Raw genomic sequence first — 17,878 nt, 5'->3', positions numbered from 1 at the left:
CGAGCCATCTTGGATGTTCAGCCTAGTCAAGCTTTCAGATGACTCCTGACTGCAAATGCATGAGACACCCTAAGTAAGAATGGCCCAGATGAGCACAATCAACTCACAGGACCGATGAGAGATAATAATAACTTGTTTTTAAGCCACTACATTTTGGAGTGGTGTTTTATGCAACAATAGACAAGCAGAACAATTACCAACGAGCTTTTTACCTTAGACATATCAGTTCCTATCTTTGGATCTCAGTCTCCTCATCTGTAAAATAAGGAGATGAGACTAGAAAATCTCAAAGGCCACCTGAAGCCAAATGATTCTACAACTTCAGTTTTCACCAAGACAGCCTCAAAAGGATGATCAATGGTATATCCATTTTTTAATTGAAATAACCATAGTAAAGTGAAATCATTTCAGCATAAGCCAAGCTCCTGATGGTAGCATGACATTTTTAAGGAGGACTAGAAAAAGTTAATAATACACTAATAAGGAAGAGATACATAAGAAAGAACAGTGCAGATACAACACACCTTCTCATTCGAAAAAATAAAACATTTACCACTTACTTGCTGTTATATTTAACACGTTTAACAACATAAGTCTTCCCATCAAGTTTGTGTTTTGCTTTGAAAACCTGGCCAAATCCACCTGAGCCAATCTCTTCTATATCTGTAAAATCCTTGGTAAACCTTAAAAGATAAAGGCCACTGTTATTCTGAGGTTCAGTGCTCGCCACCCCCCACCGCCACCCTTTCACTGTCCCTTAATGTCACTGGTGAAACGTGCTGTATAACAAACACAACTCTCCCCTTCTGAATGAGAAGGTTCACTTCACAGAAACTCCCGAATCACCAAGGACAGTTTCTCCCCCTCTTCCTTCCAACATAACAGATCATCCCTGGGAGTCACAGTGAACTCCAGTCTGTACAAAAGCCATGATAAAGAATCTTATCACAAGTATATAAGACTTTAGAAAGAAGCACCATATTGTGTTCCATAGATACCACCTAGCTGTTATAAGAGAAAGGAGCATGTGCTCTGAGCCTGCTTCGGGTTGGAACGACCTGGTTTTCCCCTCTCCCTCATGGCCCACAAGCCACCATTAAGCCCCGCCAATTCTACTTCCAAAACATATCATGGGTACGTGCCCTCTTTTCCCATCTCCATCTTCACACCAGTCCAGGCTTCCATCAGACGCCTGCAGTACCTTGCTAACTAGACACTCCACCTCCTCTCCTTCCTCCGCTCCAATCCATGATCCACACAGCAACCAGTGTGAAAAAAACTTAGTCTGATCATGTCTCTCTATTGCCTAAACCCTCCACTAGCCTACCTTTGCATTCAGCAAAAAGCCGAAAGCCCTTACATGGCCTACAGGGCCATATGATTCGGCCCCTCCCTCCCTCTCCAGCTTATCCCACACACTGTGCTGCTGCTCACTGCACTCCAAGCACACGGCCTTCTCTCTGCTCCTTGAACATTCACATCACCCTCCCCACTTTCACCTTCCCACATGCTTTTCTTCTGCATTTTCCACAGAGCCTCTTCACCTCCCTGTGCTAACTCATCCTTCAGGCCTCCCCACAAACGTGACCCCAGAGAAAGCCTTGCCTCACCCTCACTCTAAATCCAAGGGTCTCGTTTTCGTTTCTTACCACATCACGGCTTTTCCTTCTGCCCTTTGACCATAGTTTGTAATTAAAGATTTTTTCATGTAATCCCCACAAAACTCTATGAGGGCAGCAGCTGTTTCTATTTGTTCCTAGAAAAAAATCCAACGCCCAGCACAGTGCCAGGTACCTAATATATTAGGTTCCTCTTAAATAGTTGTTAATTCTTTATTGGTTTTTTTAAACTTATATTCAATGTCCCCCTGTTGCAAATAGGCCTCCTTTGTTTTAGATATTTTATTTAAACATGACCTACCAAGAGAGGAGCCCTTTTTCAAAGTGAAAACTGGTACGGAGCTGGAGAAAAATGGAAAACAGATTGAAGTGGATCTATTCTGATTCCTGCAGGGGTACTTTTTTCGAAAAAAAATAACTAGTTCATAGAAATACTTGCTTTCAATATTAAAAATTTCCAAAGACGTCAGAGAAATCCACAGAAGCCTCAGAAAGATCTATGGTACCACATTCCATTCAGATTCGTCTAAACTTGACTTCTCCAAGAGACATAATCCTTTGTGGGCTTGACTGTGCTGAAACAATTAAACTATTCAGGTAGAAATATGAATTTAACCTGCCTGATGAACAACAGTCCCTTAAGAAACTTTTGTTGAATGAGCAAACATATTTTTAAACAAATTCTTTTTTACAGTTTTCCCTCTTACCTGTCATTCACAGTATACTCATTTTCTTCTTTCACAGGAGAGTTAAATGTAGGTGCCAAACTTCTAAAAGTAAAGAGAAGAATGTAAAACTCAAATAAAACTGAAATCAAGCCAGCCCTGCTGGTCTAGTGGTTAAGATTTGGTGCTCTCACCACCACGGCCCGGGGTTCATGGCGGCGGCTCACATAGAGAACTAAAATTAACAGCTTGGATACACAACCATGTACTGAAGCTTAAAAAAAAAAACTGAAATCGAATATAACTTGTTTAGAATAGATTTTATGCCATGCACTAGGCTTTTTATATTTTGAGTCAACTATTAGAATAATAGGGTAGCAACTGTTAACCTTTTTCTTTATAAACAATATACTTATGGCTCTGCTCTGTCCTCTAACAATTTTTCATTCCTTTCCTGCTTCCTTTTTTTGCCTTAACACATTCATGGTTGGCGTACCACTAGCCTCTCCTTTTCTCCCACCAGGAAATACATCTCCTTGTACTCTCATTCTGGTCATTTTTCCTTTGTCCTTAATTCCTTACTGGCGGTAAGCCACCTGCAACAGGAAGTTCAAATGCTACCTAAAACTAAACACACCCAAATCCCAATCTTCCCTCTAAGCCCTCGATTCTTCAACTTCCTTAAACCCATGAGTGCCGTGATTCTTGTCTGCGTCTCATCCACAAGGAACCATCTTTAAATCCTTTCTCCTTTGTTCTTCTTCACCCAGCTACTGTAACTCTATTCCCTCAAGTTATGTCTACTCCTCCTGTAGTCTGTCTCACAAATTCTCTTCATCCCTCCTCACTGTCACTATAACCATGGCTGATGGCCTGATCATCTCACACACAGACCTCTCTTCTCTCCATCGAAACACCCACATCAAGAATCATCTTTCTTCCACACATCACCTACAGTTCAGAATATAATGGTGGCTCATAATGGCTTCTGCTGCCATCTCACTCTCATTGCTGGCTATACTTACATCCTTGCTTTTCTCCTCAGTTAAAGAAATCAATTCACCACAATTTACATAACATTTGATCTTTTTTTTCTTATCTGAGTTATTACACCATCTCTATCCTACCTGCTAGTCTGCAAAATAATGTACTTCTCTTAAAAACACCTCTCCAAGCCTACTTCCTCTGTCAGCCTTGCCCAAAATAATGCCCTTACCCAATAGTAATTGGGCAACACCCCCAAAGGCCTTTATGTCCACATTGTAGTGTGTGCGTACATTCAAAGATTTCTCTACATATTTAAAATTATTTGTTTGTAGACTTCAAATTTTTTGTGATGTGAACCATGCTTTCTACTTCTGAAACTCCACTCAAAAAGGTGTCCAATACTCTATAAATACTGTAGATTTAATAAATAAGTCTAACAAACTAAGTTTGAAATACGTTTGAATGGATTTTGAATTCATTTCAAAATACGTTCAATGCATAATGATACTCACCTTTTCGGCTTCCTGCGACCGTTCTATAACAAAAGAAAATGGAAAATCGTTTCAGATGATTAAAACAATTATCTGGCTTTTTTCTTGCTACCTTCCTGCTGCATTTCTACATGGTTCTGTGACCACATTTCTTTCTCTGTAAGATTAATAGCCTCATCAATCTGTGTACTCTCATCAAGCCCTGCTTCCCAGTTTACTTGGCTATATCAATGTTCTCATCTGTTATAGCAGCCAGATATGGCGGGAAGGACAAAAAAGGCATTTGTAGGGTATGTTCTGCGGAAGCACTGATTCTCTGGGTATAGAATATGGCCTCCCTGGCAATCCTCTGTGCCAGCAGATCTCAACCAGGAGGTGTGCATCACAATCATCCACAGATGATTAAAGACACAGACAGAGCCCCAGCGTCCAGTTTAAAATCATTCCCCAAAGGTTTCTGATCTGATCACCAGTTAAAAACTGCCATGCTGATTTTTTTCATTTTTAGCACAAATTAATAACTTAATTTTAATATTTACCAAAAAAGAGGAGTCTTTGCTCTCAAAAATTAATTTCACATAGCTTTTCTTCATTTATATTCACTTTTATTCTGGTAGGCTTTGTGAGGGGTTTTTTTGGTGTGGTTTTTTTTTACCAATTAAAATATGTTGACACAGAGTGGAGAGCATCAGATCAAGATTTCTTGAGATCATATCTCCTGTCAGCCTCAGTATTGCATGATGAGTATGCTATGATTAATTTAGCCATTCTGTTAATGGGACTATATTTTTTCTAATCTCTTCCTATTACAAACTATGTTGCAAAGAACATGGTTATATGTGCTTCTCTGTGCACACATCCAGCCTTTCTCTAGTAGACATCCCTAGAAATGGAATTGATTGGCGGTACAGCATGCACATCCTCAACTTTACTACATATTGCCAAATTCTTCTCCAAAACAGTTGCACAGATTTATACTTCCACCAGCAGTGTACAAGAGCTATAATCGGAACATAGCTGTGCCAACACTTAGTACTCTCAGACTCAAATTGTGCCAATCTGATGGGTTTGAAATGGTATCTGTTGTTTTGATTTGCATTTTCCTGATTACTAGTGAAGTTAAACATCTTTTCATATATTTGTTGTCCATTTGGATATCTATTCCCTGAATAGTCTCTTCAGATCTTTTGTACATTTTTCTATTGAGTTGCTTGTCATTTTCTTATTGATTTGTTTGTAGTTCTTCATAAACAGGATACTTTTGTAACACTAATCATAGCCACAAAAATTATCTGACTTTTAAGTTTAGGTTTTATTTTAAGTTTACTTCTGATTTTTTAAAACAGAAGCAGAACTGTATTAATGAACCTTTTAAGTACTGTACAGTTGGTAGAAGATAAGAAAGAAGAGCCTAAGAATATACGAAAACACGAAGGTGAGTAGGGAGAGAAAGACGGAATTAAAGAGAGGAAGAATTTTGCATGTGAGGAATGGGGGTTAATAAAGAAAAGAGAGAGTCAAAAGACTGCCAAATATTATTATTTAGTAAGAATGCCTGAGGTAAAAATAAAAGTTGGGGACTGGGGGTCATTTTTAAATGCAAAAACACAAAGAAAAATAAGATAAACCAGGAAGCTGAGAGACTAATATCATACCATAGAAAACGAAGAGGAATTGTTTAAACCATTACTGTTCCAATTTCCTTCTGACGCACTTGCTGAGTGGTCACTTTCAGATGGTGATTCAGAAGCACTAGAAGAAAAGGGGATGACTATTAGTTTATGAATTCTGTCTATTTTTCATTGATTAGTAATTTCTTTCTCTAAGTTCTCCTTAACCAGGAAACATGTTCATAACACTTTGCTCTTTCAGGCAGCAATGTGAATCTGTTCAATGTCAGATGCGCTTGTCCATACTTACGACGTGCTTGTCATAGAAGAGCCTCTCCTGAAGTCACCGGACGCAGCAGAGAAAGAACCAGAGTACCTTGACTCAGCTTTCTGAAAGACAGAGGGCCCCATAGCAGGTTTAAGCGCAACTAAGTTACTCCTCCGCAGCGGCTCAGTCTCTGTGCGCTAACTACCTACCACATTTATTTCCCCACATTCACCAAATGCACAGCCATAAACAATCATGAGATTAACAGACAGTTTATAGGTAGGACACAGAATCAAGGAATCCTTCTGCTACGTGATTGGCTGTCATGGCATCATGTAAACAGAGTCAAACCTCAAATCAACTTCCGAGGGAATTTTAAAACAGAAAAATGAAATCCAAAGGCGGTACATACCATTGCGGTTTCTTCTGAGAGTATCTGCTCATAGGCCAGTTTAGCAGCTAAGTGCTTTGCCTCCTGTTTAGTAGACCCTACAGCAATAGGGTATTCTTTCCGTCCAATTTTGTATTTACAATGAAACCTAGGAGAAATGATGGAGAGTATTTACCCAAATACTAAAAAATAGTAAATCTAACTCATGGTTTGAAAAAAACCACATATTAACAAAAAGGCCTTAATATAACACAAATTTAACAGGTGGATTTATATTTCATATCGTGTATAATTTAATCAATAAAATGGCTCAGCAATTTGCCAGAATAACCAGGATTAGCCGACGGGTCAGCTTGCATCTTCCAGGCAACTTCTACATCTTTGTTGCTTCATTGAAAGATCTGGCACAAAGGCACTAAATGGTGATTTTTAAAAATTCCCCAAAGGTTAAAAGATATGGAGGTAGAGAAGGAAGAGAGAGATCCAGTGAATTTTTCAGAGATGCTCAAATGGGAAAGAAAAAGACAGTAGAGAAAGTGGGGCTTCTAGAAGAGAAACAATGAGAGTACAGTTTTATAGATGAGTAAAGCATGGATTTTGCTCTCACTTTTCAGCATTTTCTGTCCCCTGCTTATGTACATGAAAACCTAAGAAAATCCCCAAAGTGCAAAACTCCCATGCTGAAGTCCACACCTTCCTCATATCAGATGTAAGGACATTTGTGGTTAGGCAAGGATACTTAGACAATTATACAAAAACTATATTTAAGGTGGCAAAGCAATGGACATGGTAACATATGTCATGGAGTTATATAACTACAAAATTATTCTAGTATTATTTGCCATTGAGGGAAACACACCCAACCAGCGTGAATCTTCCCTGCTACACCCCAAAGGGAGAATTAGGAAGCTGGGCTGAGTGACTGGATCAATTCTACAGCTCCTATTTTTACCAGGCACCCCATAAATAGACTTCTGTCTTTTAGGTATCTAATGTTAGAGCGTTTACTCAAAGGAACCAAACAGGTGCGCTACAGAAAAACAAAATAGCCTCTTAATTTATTGAGATTAATCCACATAATTCAGTTTTGACTACAGATGGTCCCCAACTTAACAACGGTTCAACTTTACGGTGGTGCAAAAGCAAAACATAGTCAGTAGAAACCATACTACGAAATTTGTATTTTGATCTTTCCCAGGGCTAGCCACATGCAGTATGATACCCTCTTGTGATGTCGTGAGCCATGAGATCACTAGGGTAAGCAACCAACACACAACCATTCTGTGCCCAGACAACCACTCTGTTTTTCACTTTCAGCACAGTATTCAATAAATTACATGAGATATTCAACACTTCATTATAAAATAGGCTTTGTGTTAGATGATTTTGCCCAACTGTAGGCTAATGTAAGCGTTCTGAGCATGTTTAAGGTAGGCTAGGCTAAGCTATGATTGTAGGTAGGTTAGGTGTATTAAATGCATTTTTGACTTATGATATATTCATCTTACGATGGGTTTATCAGGACATGATCCTATTGGAAATTGAGGAAGATCTGTATTTCATTCCAATGAATACTATCACATTTTTCTCTTCCTGGTTCTGGCCTAAACAAAAGCCATCCCAGTGAAAAGTAAAACATAAACAGCTGAGTGAATTCAGAGGGCAGTATCCTCAAGTGGTTGCTAGGACTATCTACCATCTAGATTTTTTTTTTTCTTCTTTCTCATTTAACTGATTGTTTGTAGCTGAAAAACAATCTCCCTCATGCTCATTTGCTTTCTGCTTTTTTCAGTTCTAATCCAATCTTTCTCCTCACTTCCAAAGTTTGAGCTCACTGGTGACGTTCCTGGTAACTCTGAAGCTCCAGTCTGTCCCTCTCATCATATCCCTCAAATTCTGGTATCCTCACAGTCTAGGGCGAAAACTCATTCCTTTTAATACACGGTACTTGCGTGGAAAGTGACATCATTTAATCAAATTTGAACAACAAACAGCTCTCTAATCTGACAACGGTGGAAAGAGAGTCATTCTGCATGTGTGACAGAGCTGTTTGCACACAGCCACTGCCACTGTGACCTCGAGGATGGGAAATGTTCACATCCCACAAGCAGGGGCACCCCATAGTCTCTTAGGTTTCTTGCAGACTAAACCATTGAGATATACCTCAGAAATAAAGGATTACTCAGATTTGATCAATTATGGTATATCAAGTCTTCAGCAATTAATCATTTTAAAATTTTAATTATAAAGATGTCCAATTGCTTATAAGTCACATAAAACCTTTGGTGCAGAATGTACAAAGAAGGACAAATATTTCTGGAAAATTAGACACAAAAATAAGCACACTCTGCTACTTAGATACAATGAAACAGAAGGAAAAGACAAACTACACCTCACCTTTTGGGCCCAGACTCCCGTGATTCGTATTGTTCATAATTTAGAGGCAGTTGTGTCTTCTGGGCATGTGTATTAACAAGGCCTATGTAATTCATGGGAAGTTTTTCTGAATTATCTGTTGTCAGCAGTGGTAAAGAACTAACCCTCTATAAAGAAAAAAAGATCTTGTTTAGTATAGATGATAACAAAGATTTAACTCTTTATTTTGTCTAATAAAATTACCAAATGAATAATTTCAAAGACAACTTAGATTTTACGTATTTTCCTACTATATTATCTTGGGTAAAAGTGTAAGTATGTACTTTCCTCTACCAGAAAAAATTCACAAGAATAGATTTTAACAATAGGAAAGGAATCCCTCACTTATTTAGTTTCATAAGGAAAAACAAAAGTCAGTTTTCTCGTTTATCCATATAAAATATTATAACACTTTCTAGCTTGCTTACCCTTTGTAAATCTCAAAAACTAAGATAACAAATATTGACATAAAGCCATATCCTGGATTACAACTTAACGGGAAAGATGAATATAATAGATATAATAGCATCATTCCTTTCATTGTTATCCACACCTCTTTTATTCTATATCTGACAAAATCTTATCCAAAGTTTTTCTACTTTATTAATCTTGTCAAAGAATTAACTTTTGGTTTTATTGATTTTCTTTACTTTTTCATTTTCTTTTACATTAATTTCAGCCCTTATTGTTATTATTTTCTTTCTTCTGCTTTTTTGGGGGAAGGTATTCTGTTATTCTTTTTCTCACTTCTTGACTTGGTTTTCTGGCCCATTACCAATTTACAAATTTGTGATTTTGCCTGATTTATTTTTTTCAATTTTGGCTAGAAGGGTAAGCTCTTCAAGTAAAAATTTTCAGAATAGCATCTTGAAAGCTAAATTTTTCCAAACACTCAATATCTGAGAACGATCCTCTTTTGTCCCACACGTAAATGACTTCTTGTCTCATTTTACAGCTGCTGCTCCACTGTCCGCTGATTTTTAATGTTGCTGTGGACAGCAGGATACTTTTTTCATTTTAAATAATTTCCTTCTTCTGCCTAGACACTTGTTGGATGGGTTCTTCATCGCTGGAGCTCAGTACTTTCTGAGGTTGCTCTTGGTGGTTCTGTATCTTTCCGTATCTGCTGAATTGTTTTAATCTGCATCCAGGTCTGTCTGTATTTCAGAAACATTTTCTACTGAAATCTCTTCAGATAGCTTTTTCTGTACTATTTACTCGCTTCTCATCTTCAGGGATACAATTATATGTGTGTTGGTTCTTCATTATCTCCCTTTCTTATACATCATTCTCCTCACAATCATTTTCATCTCTGTCCTTTTCCACTGCACTCCCTCAATTAGGGGGAGGTATTCCTGCCAGAACCTGTCGGCTCATTTCTCACTGTTTCCTTCCCACGTTTGTTCAACTTTGGAGTGTGTCACTGCTGTTGACACACTGACTAGGTATTATCCAACTTTGCCCACTATTTCCTAGGTGTCATTCTCATCCAGGGTTCTACAGAAATGGAGATGGGAAAAGAGATGAAACTAAACTTCTGAATGTAAAGGAACCTGCAAATGGCTCTACTCTGTATGTGGGTATTTTCTCACAGAGAAAAATATAAATATATTTGTAAGCTCCTTTCACTAGGGGAAAAAAGGCAATTACTCACCTTGTTTTCTTTAAGTATTTCACAAGCTATTTTGGCTGCCGCATTTTTGGCTTCCCTCTTTGATTTACCTTCAGCTTTTGGAAATTCTCTCCCATCTATTACAACTTGAAATGTAAACCTGATTATAAAAAAAAATTCACAAAATATTATAAAATTCATGCATTATCTAAGGGCAGGTGTTCCGATCACCACTGCCTCCTACGACTACTTTTGAAGGTTTTAACCTACGTTCAATACAGAATTTATGCAGTCACCCCCAAATAGCAAAATTGTACATCATCTTGAAGCATGCAAAGGCTTATACCCTCTTTTTTCTCTAGAGTCCTCTGAAGTTACTATTTTATGCCAAGAGGACTCTCACAGAATTCTGTGGCAACTTTACTCTGGAGATAAAGTATTGACTTCAGAATTGTGCCAGACTGCCAGTCTCTCAGTTTATATTTTATAGGGATATGCTGTTTTTTTTATAGCAACTTACCTTAAGTCATGTGGAGGTCCTGTCTTAGACAGTTCACGATAATGAATTGCTACATTATTCTTCTGATGGTACCTATTAAGTTCTTCTAAGAAGAGACCTGGTGAAAGATTAGTGGCCATTTCTTCTTCCAGTAACCTACAAGAGAAGAGATGTTTGAAAGAAGTGACACGGAACATATTTAATCTGATCCCAATCCAATTTAAGAGACAAAATAGAGTAAGAAGAATCTCCTCTATATGACTTATTTTGTCCCCACATAAAACCAGAGAAAACTTTTTTACAAATCTTTTTCTCTCTCTCACGGACTGCACAATCAAGCTAACTTCTTCAAAATTTTCTACTTTCAAAACTCGACTGGCCAAAAAAGGAAGGGGCCCTTCTCTATAACTGCTCTCTGCTTCCACGGAGTGTCAAGTACAAGTCTGTCCACTTGCTTGAGAAGGTAAAAAGGCTGCTGCAGTAGAATTAGAATTCTTTATGTTGAGAAGAAAAAGGTTAAAAGTATATATATAAAGTGAAGTTTATGAAATCATGAAGGATTTAGCTACATAGAAATAGATTTTCCTACAAAATCCCAAAAATCCTCCCGTTGAAATTTGCAGATCAATTTTAGGACAATTTACCTGGGTAAATTATGACCCCGGTTTATGGGCCTCACTGGACCAAGACAGTGGCAATGATTTAAATTATAAACAAAAGCTAAAGGATATAGAATCTAAATATAAGAGCCCAAACTATAAAACTCTTAGAAGAAAAGCTAAAAATAAATCTTCATAACCTTGGATTTGGCAATGGAATCTTAGCTATGACAGCAAAAGCACAAGTAACAAAAGAAAATATAGATAAATTGGGCTTCACCAAAATTAAAAATATTTGTGTATCAAAGGACAATATGAAAAAAATGAAAAAAAATCTATAAAATGGGATATTTATAAATCATATATCTGATAAGAGTCTAGTATCCAGAGTATATGAAGAAATGCTACAACTCAACAATAAAAAGACCAGCCAATTAAAAAACAGACAAAGGACCTGAAGAGACATTTCTCCAAAGAAGATACAAAAATGGCTAACAAGCACGTGAAAAGCTCAATATCGTTACTCATTAGAGAAACGCAATTCAAAACCACAACAAGATACCACTTCACACCCACTAGGATGGCAATAACAATAATAAAAAAGAATAGTAAAGGGTTGGTGAGGATGTAGAGAAACTGGAACCTTCATGCATTGTTGATGGGAATATAAAAGGGTACAGCCTCTATGGAAAAGAATTTGGTGGTTCCTCAAAAAATTAAACTTACAATTACCATATGACCCAGCAATTCCATTCCTAGGTCTATATGCAAAGAATTGAAAAACAGGTTTTTAAACAAATACTTATGCAGGAATGTTCACAGCAGCACTATTCACAACAACCGAAAAGTAGAAACAAACCAAATGTCCATCAACTGATGAATGGTAAACTAAATGTAGTATATCCACACATGGAATCTTATTCAGCCACAAAAAGGAATGAAGTATTGAAACACGCTACCACATGGATGAACTTCAAAAACATTATGCTAAATGAAAGAAGCCAGACATAAAAGGTCACATATTGTATGATTTCATTTATATGAAACATCCATAGATGTTAAGGTAAATCTACAGAAACAGAAAGCAGACCCTGTTAACCTCTCATTTCTTGTTGGAAAGCTCTTCTGATTTTCCTTCTTCCATGGCCAAGCTTTCTTCCTAACATTTCTTAATCTTCATAGGCTCTAAATGCTGGAGTTCCTCAAAGCTTGGTCCAAAGATCCTATTCTCTTCACTCTATACTTTCTCGTCAAGGTGATTTCTTTCATGTTCATAATTTCAACGATCATCTATTGGTCATTAACTCTAAAATTTACATATCACTTATGAACCTCTCTCTGAGTTTCAGATCTCTCTATCCAACATCCCCACTTGGACATCTTGAAAGAATTTCAAACTGAAAAGATCCAAAACTGCATTTATGATTGTCCCCTAAGCTGACTGGAGTTTCCTTTCTTAGAAAATGACTTCACCATCCATCCATGTCTGAAAGCCATGAATCTGGGAGGAATCCTTGATATTTCCTCTCCTTAACTTATAATCCATAACTAAGTCCTGTCCCCCAAATCTTTTTACTTCTCAATGACGTCTATAGCCACCATCCTGGTTCACGCCATCACCATCTCACTCCTGGACCGCTGCAAGAACCTCAGAACCAGTTTGTCACAGCCACTGCAATTCCTTCTCTCCCCTGCAGCCATCATGATTTTTTTTATTGTGGTAAAATACGCATAACATGAAATTTACCCTTTTAACCATTTTTAAGTGTACAATTCATGAGCATTAAGCACATTCACAATGTTGTGCAGCCATCATTGCCAATCCTCCTCGAGAACTCTTTTCATCTTCCCAAACAGAAAGTCTGTACCTATTAAACAATAACTTTCCATTTCCCCAACCTCTTCATCTCTATGAATTTGCCTTCCACGTACTTCATATAAGTGCGATAATACAATATTTGTCCTTTTGTGTCTGGAAATTTCACTTGGCATAATGTCTTCAAGGTTCATCCATGTTGTAGCACGTGTCAGAATTTCATTCCTTTTTAAGGCTCAATAATATACTACTGAATGTACATATCACATTTTGTTTATCCATTCATCTGATGATGGACATTTGGATTATTTCAACTTTTTGGCCATTGTGAATAATGCTGCTATAAACACTGGTGTAAAAACATCTGTTCATGTCCCTGCTTTCAAATCTTTTGGGTATATACCTAGAAGTGGAATTGCTGATTCATATGGTAATTCTATGTTTAACATTTTGAGGAACCATCGAATTGTTTGCCACAGTGGCTGCATCATTTTGTATTTCCACCAGCATGCACGAGGGTTCCAATTTCTCCACATCCTCACCAAGACTTGTTATTTCCCATTTTTTAATAGTAGCCACATGGTGATCTTTTTTAAACATCAGTCGAATCATGCAGCCCCTACAAGCCATCAAAACTGTACTTGTCAAGGTTACCAATGGCTTACCCATCTCTAAAACTAGTAGTCAGTTCTCAGTCCTGGTCTATTTGTCCTTAAACCAGCGTTTGACATGGTTGTTCATTCCCTTCCCCCTCCTCTTCCTTTCTTAGCTTGGATCTCTGAGATACCACACTCTCCTGGTTCTCCTCCTTTCTCACAAGCTTCTCTGTCTCCTTTCCTGGTCCCCCTTCATCTTCCCTTCTTCTAAATATTGCAGTGTCCCAGGGCCCAGTCCTTAAATCTCCTCTCTGGTCTACTTACACTGACTCCACTGGTGATCACCTCTGGGCTTGTGGCTTTAAATTCCACATACACAGTGATGTTCTCAAAAGCATGCCTCCACCACTGACTCTTTCCTGACCCCCAACTGCTTCTGTCCAATACACTCCCTCCTGAAATGCTCCTGACTCAACCCCTTCCGCTGCCTTTGCCGGGTCAACTCCTCTTCCCTATAGATCTCAGCTCAAATGTCATTTCCCAGACAGCCTAGAAGAGGTCCTGGTTTGGTGCTCTATCACAGCTCTTGTCTCCTTTATTGCAACCGCTTATTTAACTGACTGTCTTCCAAAAGAGACCAGGAGCTACAAGAAGGAAGGACCAGGCTTATAATAGGGGCTCAATAATGAATGAATGAATACCAAAATATCTCCAGACCTCCCCCACCTCCGTGACTTGTCACGTGCTTTTCTCTTTGCTTGGAATGCAGTATCTGCATCCTCTATCTACCAGGCAATTCCCACTCATCTGTGAGGATCAACACAGCCTTCTTTGATGATGGGGGCCAGCTAGTACTCCTCTGTGGGCCTGCCACTCCACCTTGCCCAGCTCCCATCATAGCTGTGACTGCTTTTTAAGCCAGTCAGCGAGCTCTTTGGGGAGCAGGTTCTATGTCTTACTCATCTTTGTATTACCAACGCCCTGTGGCAAGTGGTAAACGCTGAACACTTAGATAGTGCATAGGTTAATGAGAAAATGATTCATTAAAATTAAATATTCCACTTTAAACCTCCTCACCTTCTCCCTTTTCTTCATCTGCTGTTTTCTTTGCATCCTTTCATCACTCATTCAATAAATGCTCATCGAATGTCAGGCACTGTTCTGACATTGAGTATACAGACGTGAACAAGTCCCTACCTGCATTCCAACGAGGGAAGAAAGAAAATGACCACGTCCAGTAACAAACAAAGGAGAGGATGAGAGGATGACCAGAAGGATGAAATTAAATAGGGGTGCAGGATAGAGGGTGCATTGGTAGGTGGGCGCAGAGATATGAGGGAAGTGGTTTTAGATACAGTGGTCAGGGGAAACCCTTCTTAGGAGGCAACACTGAAATCAAGCCTGAATGATGAGCGAGTCCATCATACCAAGATCTGGGGGAGAGTATCTTAGGCAGAGGAAACACTGAGGCAGGAACCGGCATAGCATTTGGAAGGATAACAAAAAGGCCAAGGGGATGTGCTGCACAGGTAACGAGGAGGAAAGGGTAGGACATGAATCAGAAAGGCAGGCAGGTGCCACGGCACAGAGACCTTGTAGGTCACGGTCAGGACTGTGGATGTTACTCCAATTGCAATAGGAAGCTATTGGAGGGATCTAAACAGAGGGCTGATGTGACTGGGTTTATGTTTTAAACGATGACTGATGTTTGTAAAGAACAGAGTATGCGGGGCTGGGTGTGGAAAGGGGAGCAGAGCATGAGTAGAAGGAGGGAGACCATGTAGAGGCTGCTGCAGAGGTTGGGTGAGCAACAGTGGTGGCTGGAAGCAGGGTCTGGAAGTGCCAGGAGTCCGAGCAAAGGCAACGCCTTCACATTCCTGCCTAGTGTGGTGGACTGAGTCAGGCTTTAGAGCCACACAGACCTGGGCTAAATCCTCTCTGGACCTTTGATTAGTGACCTGAAAACGTGATTCACAGGTTGTTGCAAGGAGTAAATCAGATGAAAAGCATCCAGCAGAGTCCCCCACACCATTGGCTTCAATAAATGGTGCTCCTGGTCTATAATTTCGAAATCCAAAAAGCACTATAAACTGAGGTTTATTTTGTTTATAGTGGGTTTGTAGTCCCCTGTCTAGACCTGAACTGACAGGAGCTATTTAGAGTCTTTATGATACTTTGTTGTCTATCTATACACTTCCCTGCAGAAATGTGTTTTATTATAGAGTGTTGCCCCCAAATCCTGCTGAGAATATCATATAATAGATAGGATTTATGCTGCCCTGCCTTTCTAAAATCCAAAAATCTCTCAATACAGGAACATACCTGACCCAAGAGTTTCAGATAAGGCTCCGTAGACCACCATTATTTTCAGGAACCAAAGTGTCATTCAGTTTAGTCACAACAATGAGACCATACACCAAATTGGAGGGGGTCACAGATCTCAGAACAGCAGTTATGGAAGAGTCCTTAGCAATTATTTAACCTGAAGACCTATCGAATGCTCTAAATCCTCAGCACTTTTAACTCTAAGTAACTGCTGATCATCAGAATGACAAGCCAGTCTGACTCTAAGTGAAATATATGTGTAAACTAATAAGGTGCTGAATTGGTATGTTTGAAAAAGTACTTACAAGTTTGGAAGAAAAGAAACAGTAGGTTTCTTTTCAACTATTTTAAATAAATCTTGTTTTAATTCTGTGTTACCATGTTCCTAAAAGAAATCACCATAATCACAAACAAGTGTTATATGTCCATCTTACTCATGCCCAGAAGCCACTTTGGCTGGGAGTCTTGATCCCTTCTGCCAGACTGCAGCCCCCTGGGGCTCAGCCCCTCCAGGGCCTACACAATGCTTGGCATACAACACACATTCCACCGGTACCTGATTAGTGAGATGAATAAACTACAGGTCGAGTGTTATGGATCTTCAGGTTCAAATAAGCAAACTGAAGAACAAGAGTATAACCTGCCCAAGATTCTAGGTTCCTGAGTGACAGCAGGGAGTGCACCTTTAGCTTCCACCTGGCAAGGTATCTTTATACTAAAGAAATCACAGGCAATAGGAAGTCTCACTAATCCAGAATTCAAAAGACAATTTATGAATTGCCATTCATTAAATAAATATTTAATGAGCATCTGTGATGTACTAGGTGCCGGGATTATACCAGCGAACAAAACCCTGCTCTTGTGAATTTACGAGTGGAGGAACACGGACAAGCCTATAAAAAATGCTACAGGGTGCTAAGTACCATGCTGAAAACCAAAGCAGAGCAACGGGGACAGCGAGGGAAGGGTGGGGTTTCTTTTATATGCAGGTGGTTCAGGGAAGGCTGCTCTGATAAAGCGACACTGGAAGAAGCGCAGGTTAGAGCGGGGGACTGGCTCCTGCAGGCATCCGGGGGAAGAGCTTTCCGGGAAGAAGAAACAGACAGTGCGAAGGCGCAGCGGCAGGAGTGTGCTTGGCTGTACCCCAAGAACAGCAATGAGGCCTGTGTGGTCAGAGTGGAGGGAGCAAGGAGCCTTGCCTGTGGGCCGATAACCGTTTATAGGATTCTGACGAGATGGCAAGCTATTGGGGAGGTGTGAGCCGGGGAGTGTCCTGTTCTGCTTTACAGGAACGCTCCGGCCGCTGCGGTGTTGGGGGGCCGGGTTACAGAAACGGGCGGGGGCTAAGGCCGGGAATGGCGAGACAAGTGCTACTGTTCAGGCCAGAGATTTTTGGCTAGGGATTATTTAGGCAATTTGGGGGTAATTCAGGCCTCCATATTTTCCATCTGTCTGTCAAGTTAGAGGGCGTATCTGTTTTCCACCAGCCCCCCCGCCCCCAACCCGGGCCTGGGCTATTCGTCACTTACTCGGATAAAAATGCTTCGCGGGACGATAACGGCTCTCGGTTCCCACTGCCCCGCACGATCCGGTGCCCAGATCCGGGACGGGCCCTGCACCTCGGCTGCGGGCCTCGGAGCGCGCTGCGGGTGGGGGTCGGGGGCCTCTCACCGGCGCGCAGGACGCGTCTGGGGATGCGGACGGCGCGCGCTCGGCCCCCGGCGCTGCCCGCTCACCCGCGCCGCTGCCGCCCGCTCAGCCGCTGCCGCCCGCTCACCCGCGCCGCTGCCGCCCGCTCACCCGCGCCGCTGCTGTCCGCGGAAGCCCGGCCGGAGCGGCGCCGCTCGCTCTCGGTTTCGTTTTCCCGGCGGACTCCGCCTCCCGCTGCGGCCGCCCGCCCCTCCCGCACAGGCCCGCACTGGCCCCGGGCCGCGGGGCGGGCTCGGCGCCCACGTGCCCGGGACCCGGCGGCCCCCACCCCGGCG

General features: G+C 40.5%; 1 protein-coding gene across 1 annotated transcript in view; it reads right to left on the bottom strand.

Moving 5' to 3' along the window:
- Positions 1-17,618, bottom strand: part of EIF2AK2 (eukaryotic translation initiation factor 2 alpha kinase 2) — a 36,703-nt gene extending 19,085 nt beyond the window's left edge. The window contains exons 1-10 of the mRNA XM_058551430.1: positions 17,423-17,618; positions 10,579-10,713; positions 10,101-10,218; positions 8,429-8,574; positions 6,053-6,179; positions 5,683-5,762; positions 5,418-5,514; positions 3,784-3,806; positions 2,327-2,389; positions 561-683 (exon numbers count right to left, since the gene is read on the bottom strand). Coding sequence (XP_058407413.1) covers positions 561-683; positions 2,327-2,389; positions 3,784-3,806; positions 5,418-5,514; positions 5,683-5,762; positions 6,053-6,179; positions 8,429-8,574; positions 10,101-10,218; positions 10,579-10,697 — 896 coding nt within the window. The 5' untranslated portion in view covers positions 10,698-10,713; positions 17,423-17,618. The remainder of the gene's footprint in view (positions 1-560; positions 684-2,326; positions 2,390-3,783; positions 3,807-5,417; positions 5,515-5,682; positions 5,763-6,052; positions 6,180-8,428; positions 8,575-10,100; positions 10,219-10,578; positions 10,714-17,422) is intronic.
- Positions 17,619-17,878: the final 260 nt, after the last annotated feature.

Source organism: Diceros bicornis, chromosome 12 (assembly GCF_020826845.1).
Source record: "Diceros bicornis minor isolate mBicDic1 chromosome 12, mDicBic1.mat.cur, whole genome shotgun sequence".
NCBI classification, from domain to species: domain Eukaryota; kingdom Metazoa; phylum Chordata; class Mammalia; order Perissodactyla; family Rhinocerotidae; genus Diceros; species Diceros bicornis.
The sequence above is the reverse complement of the archived record's forward strand: the minus strand, read 5'-3'. Positions and strand labels throughout refer to the sequence as shown.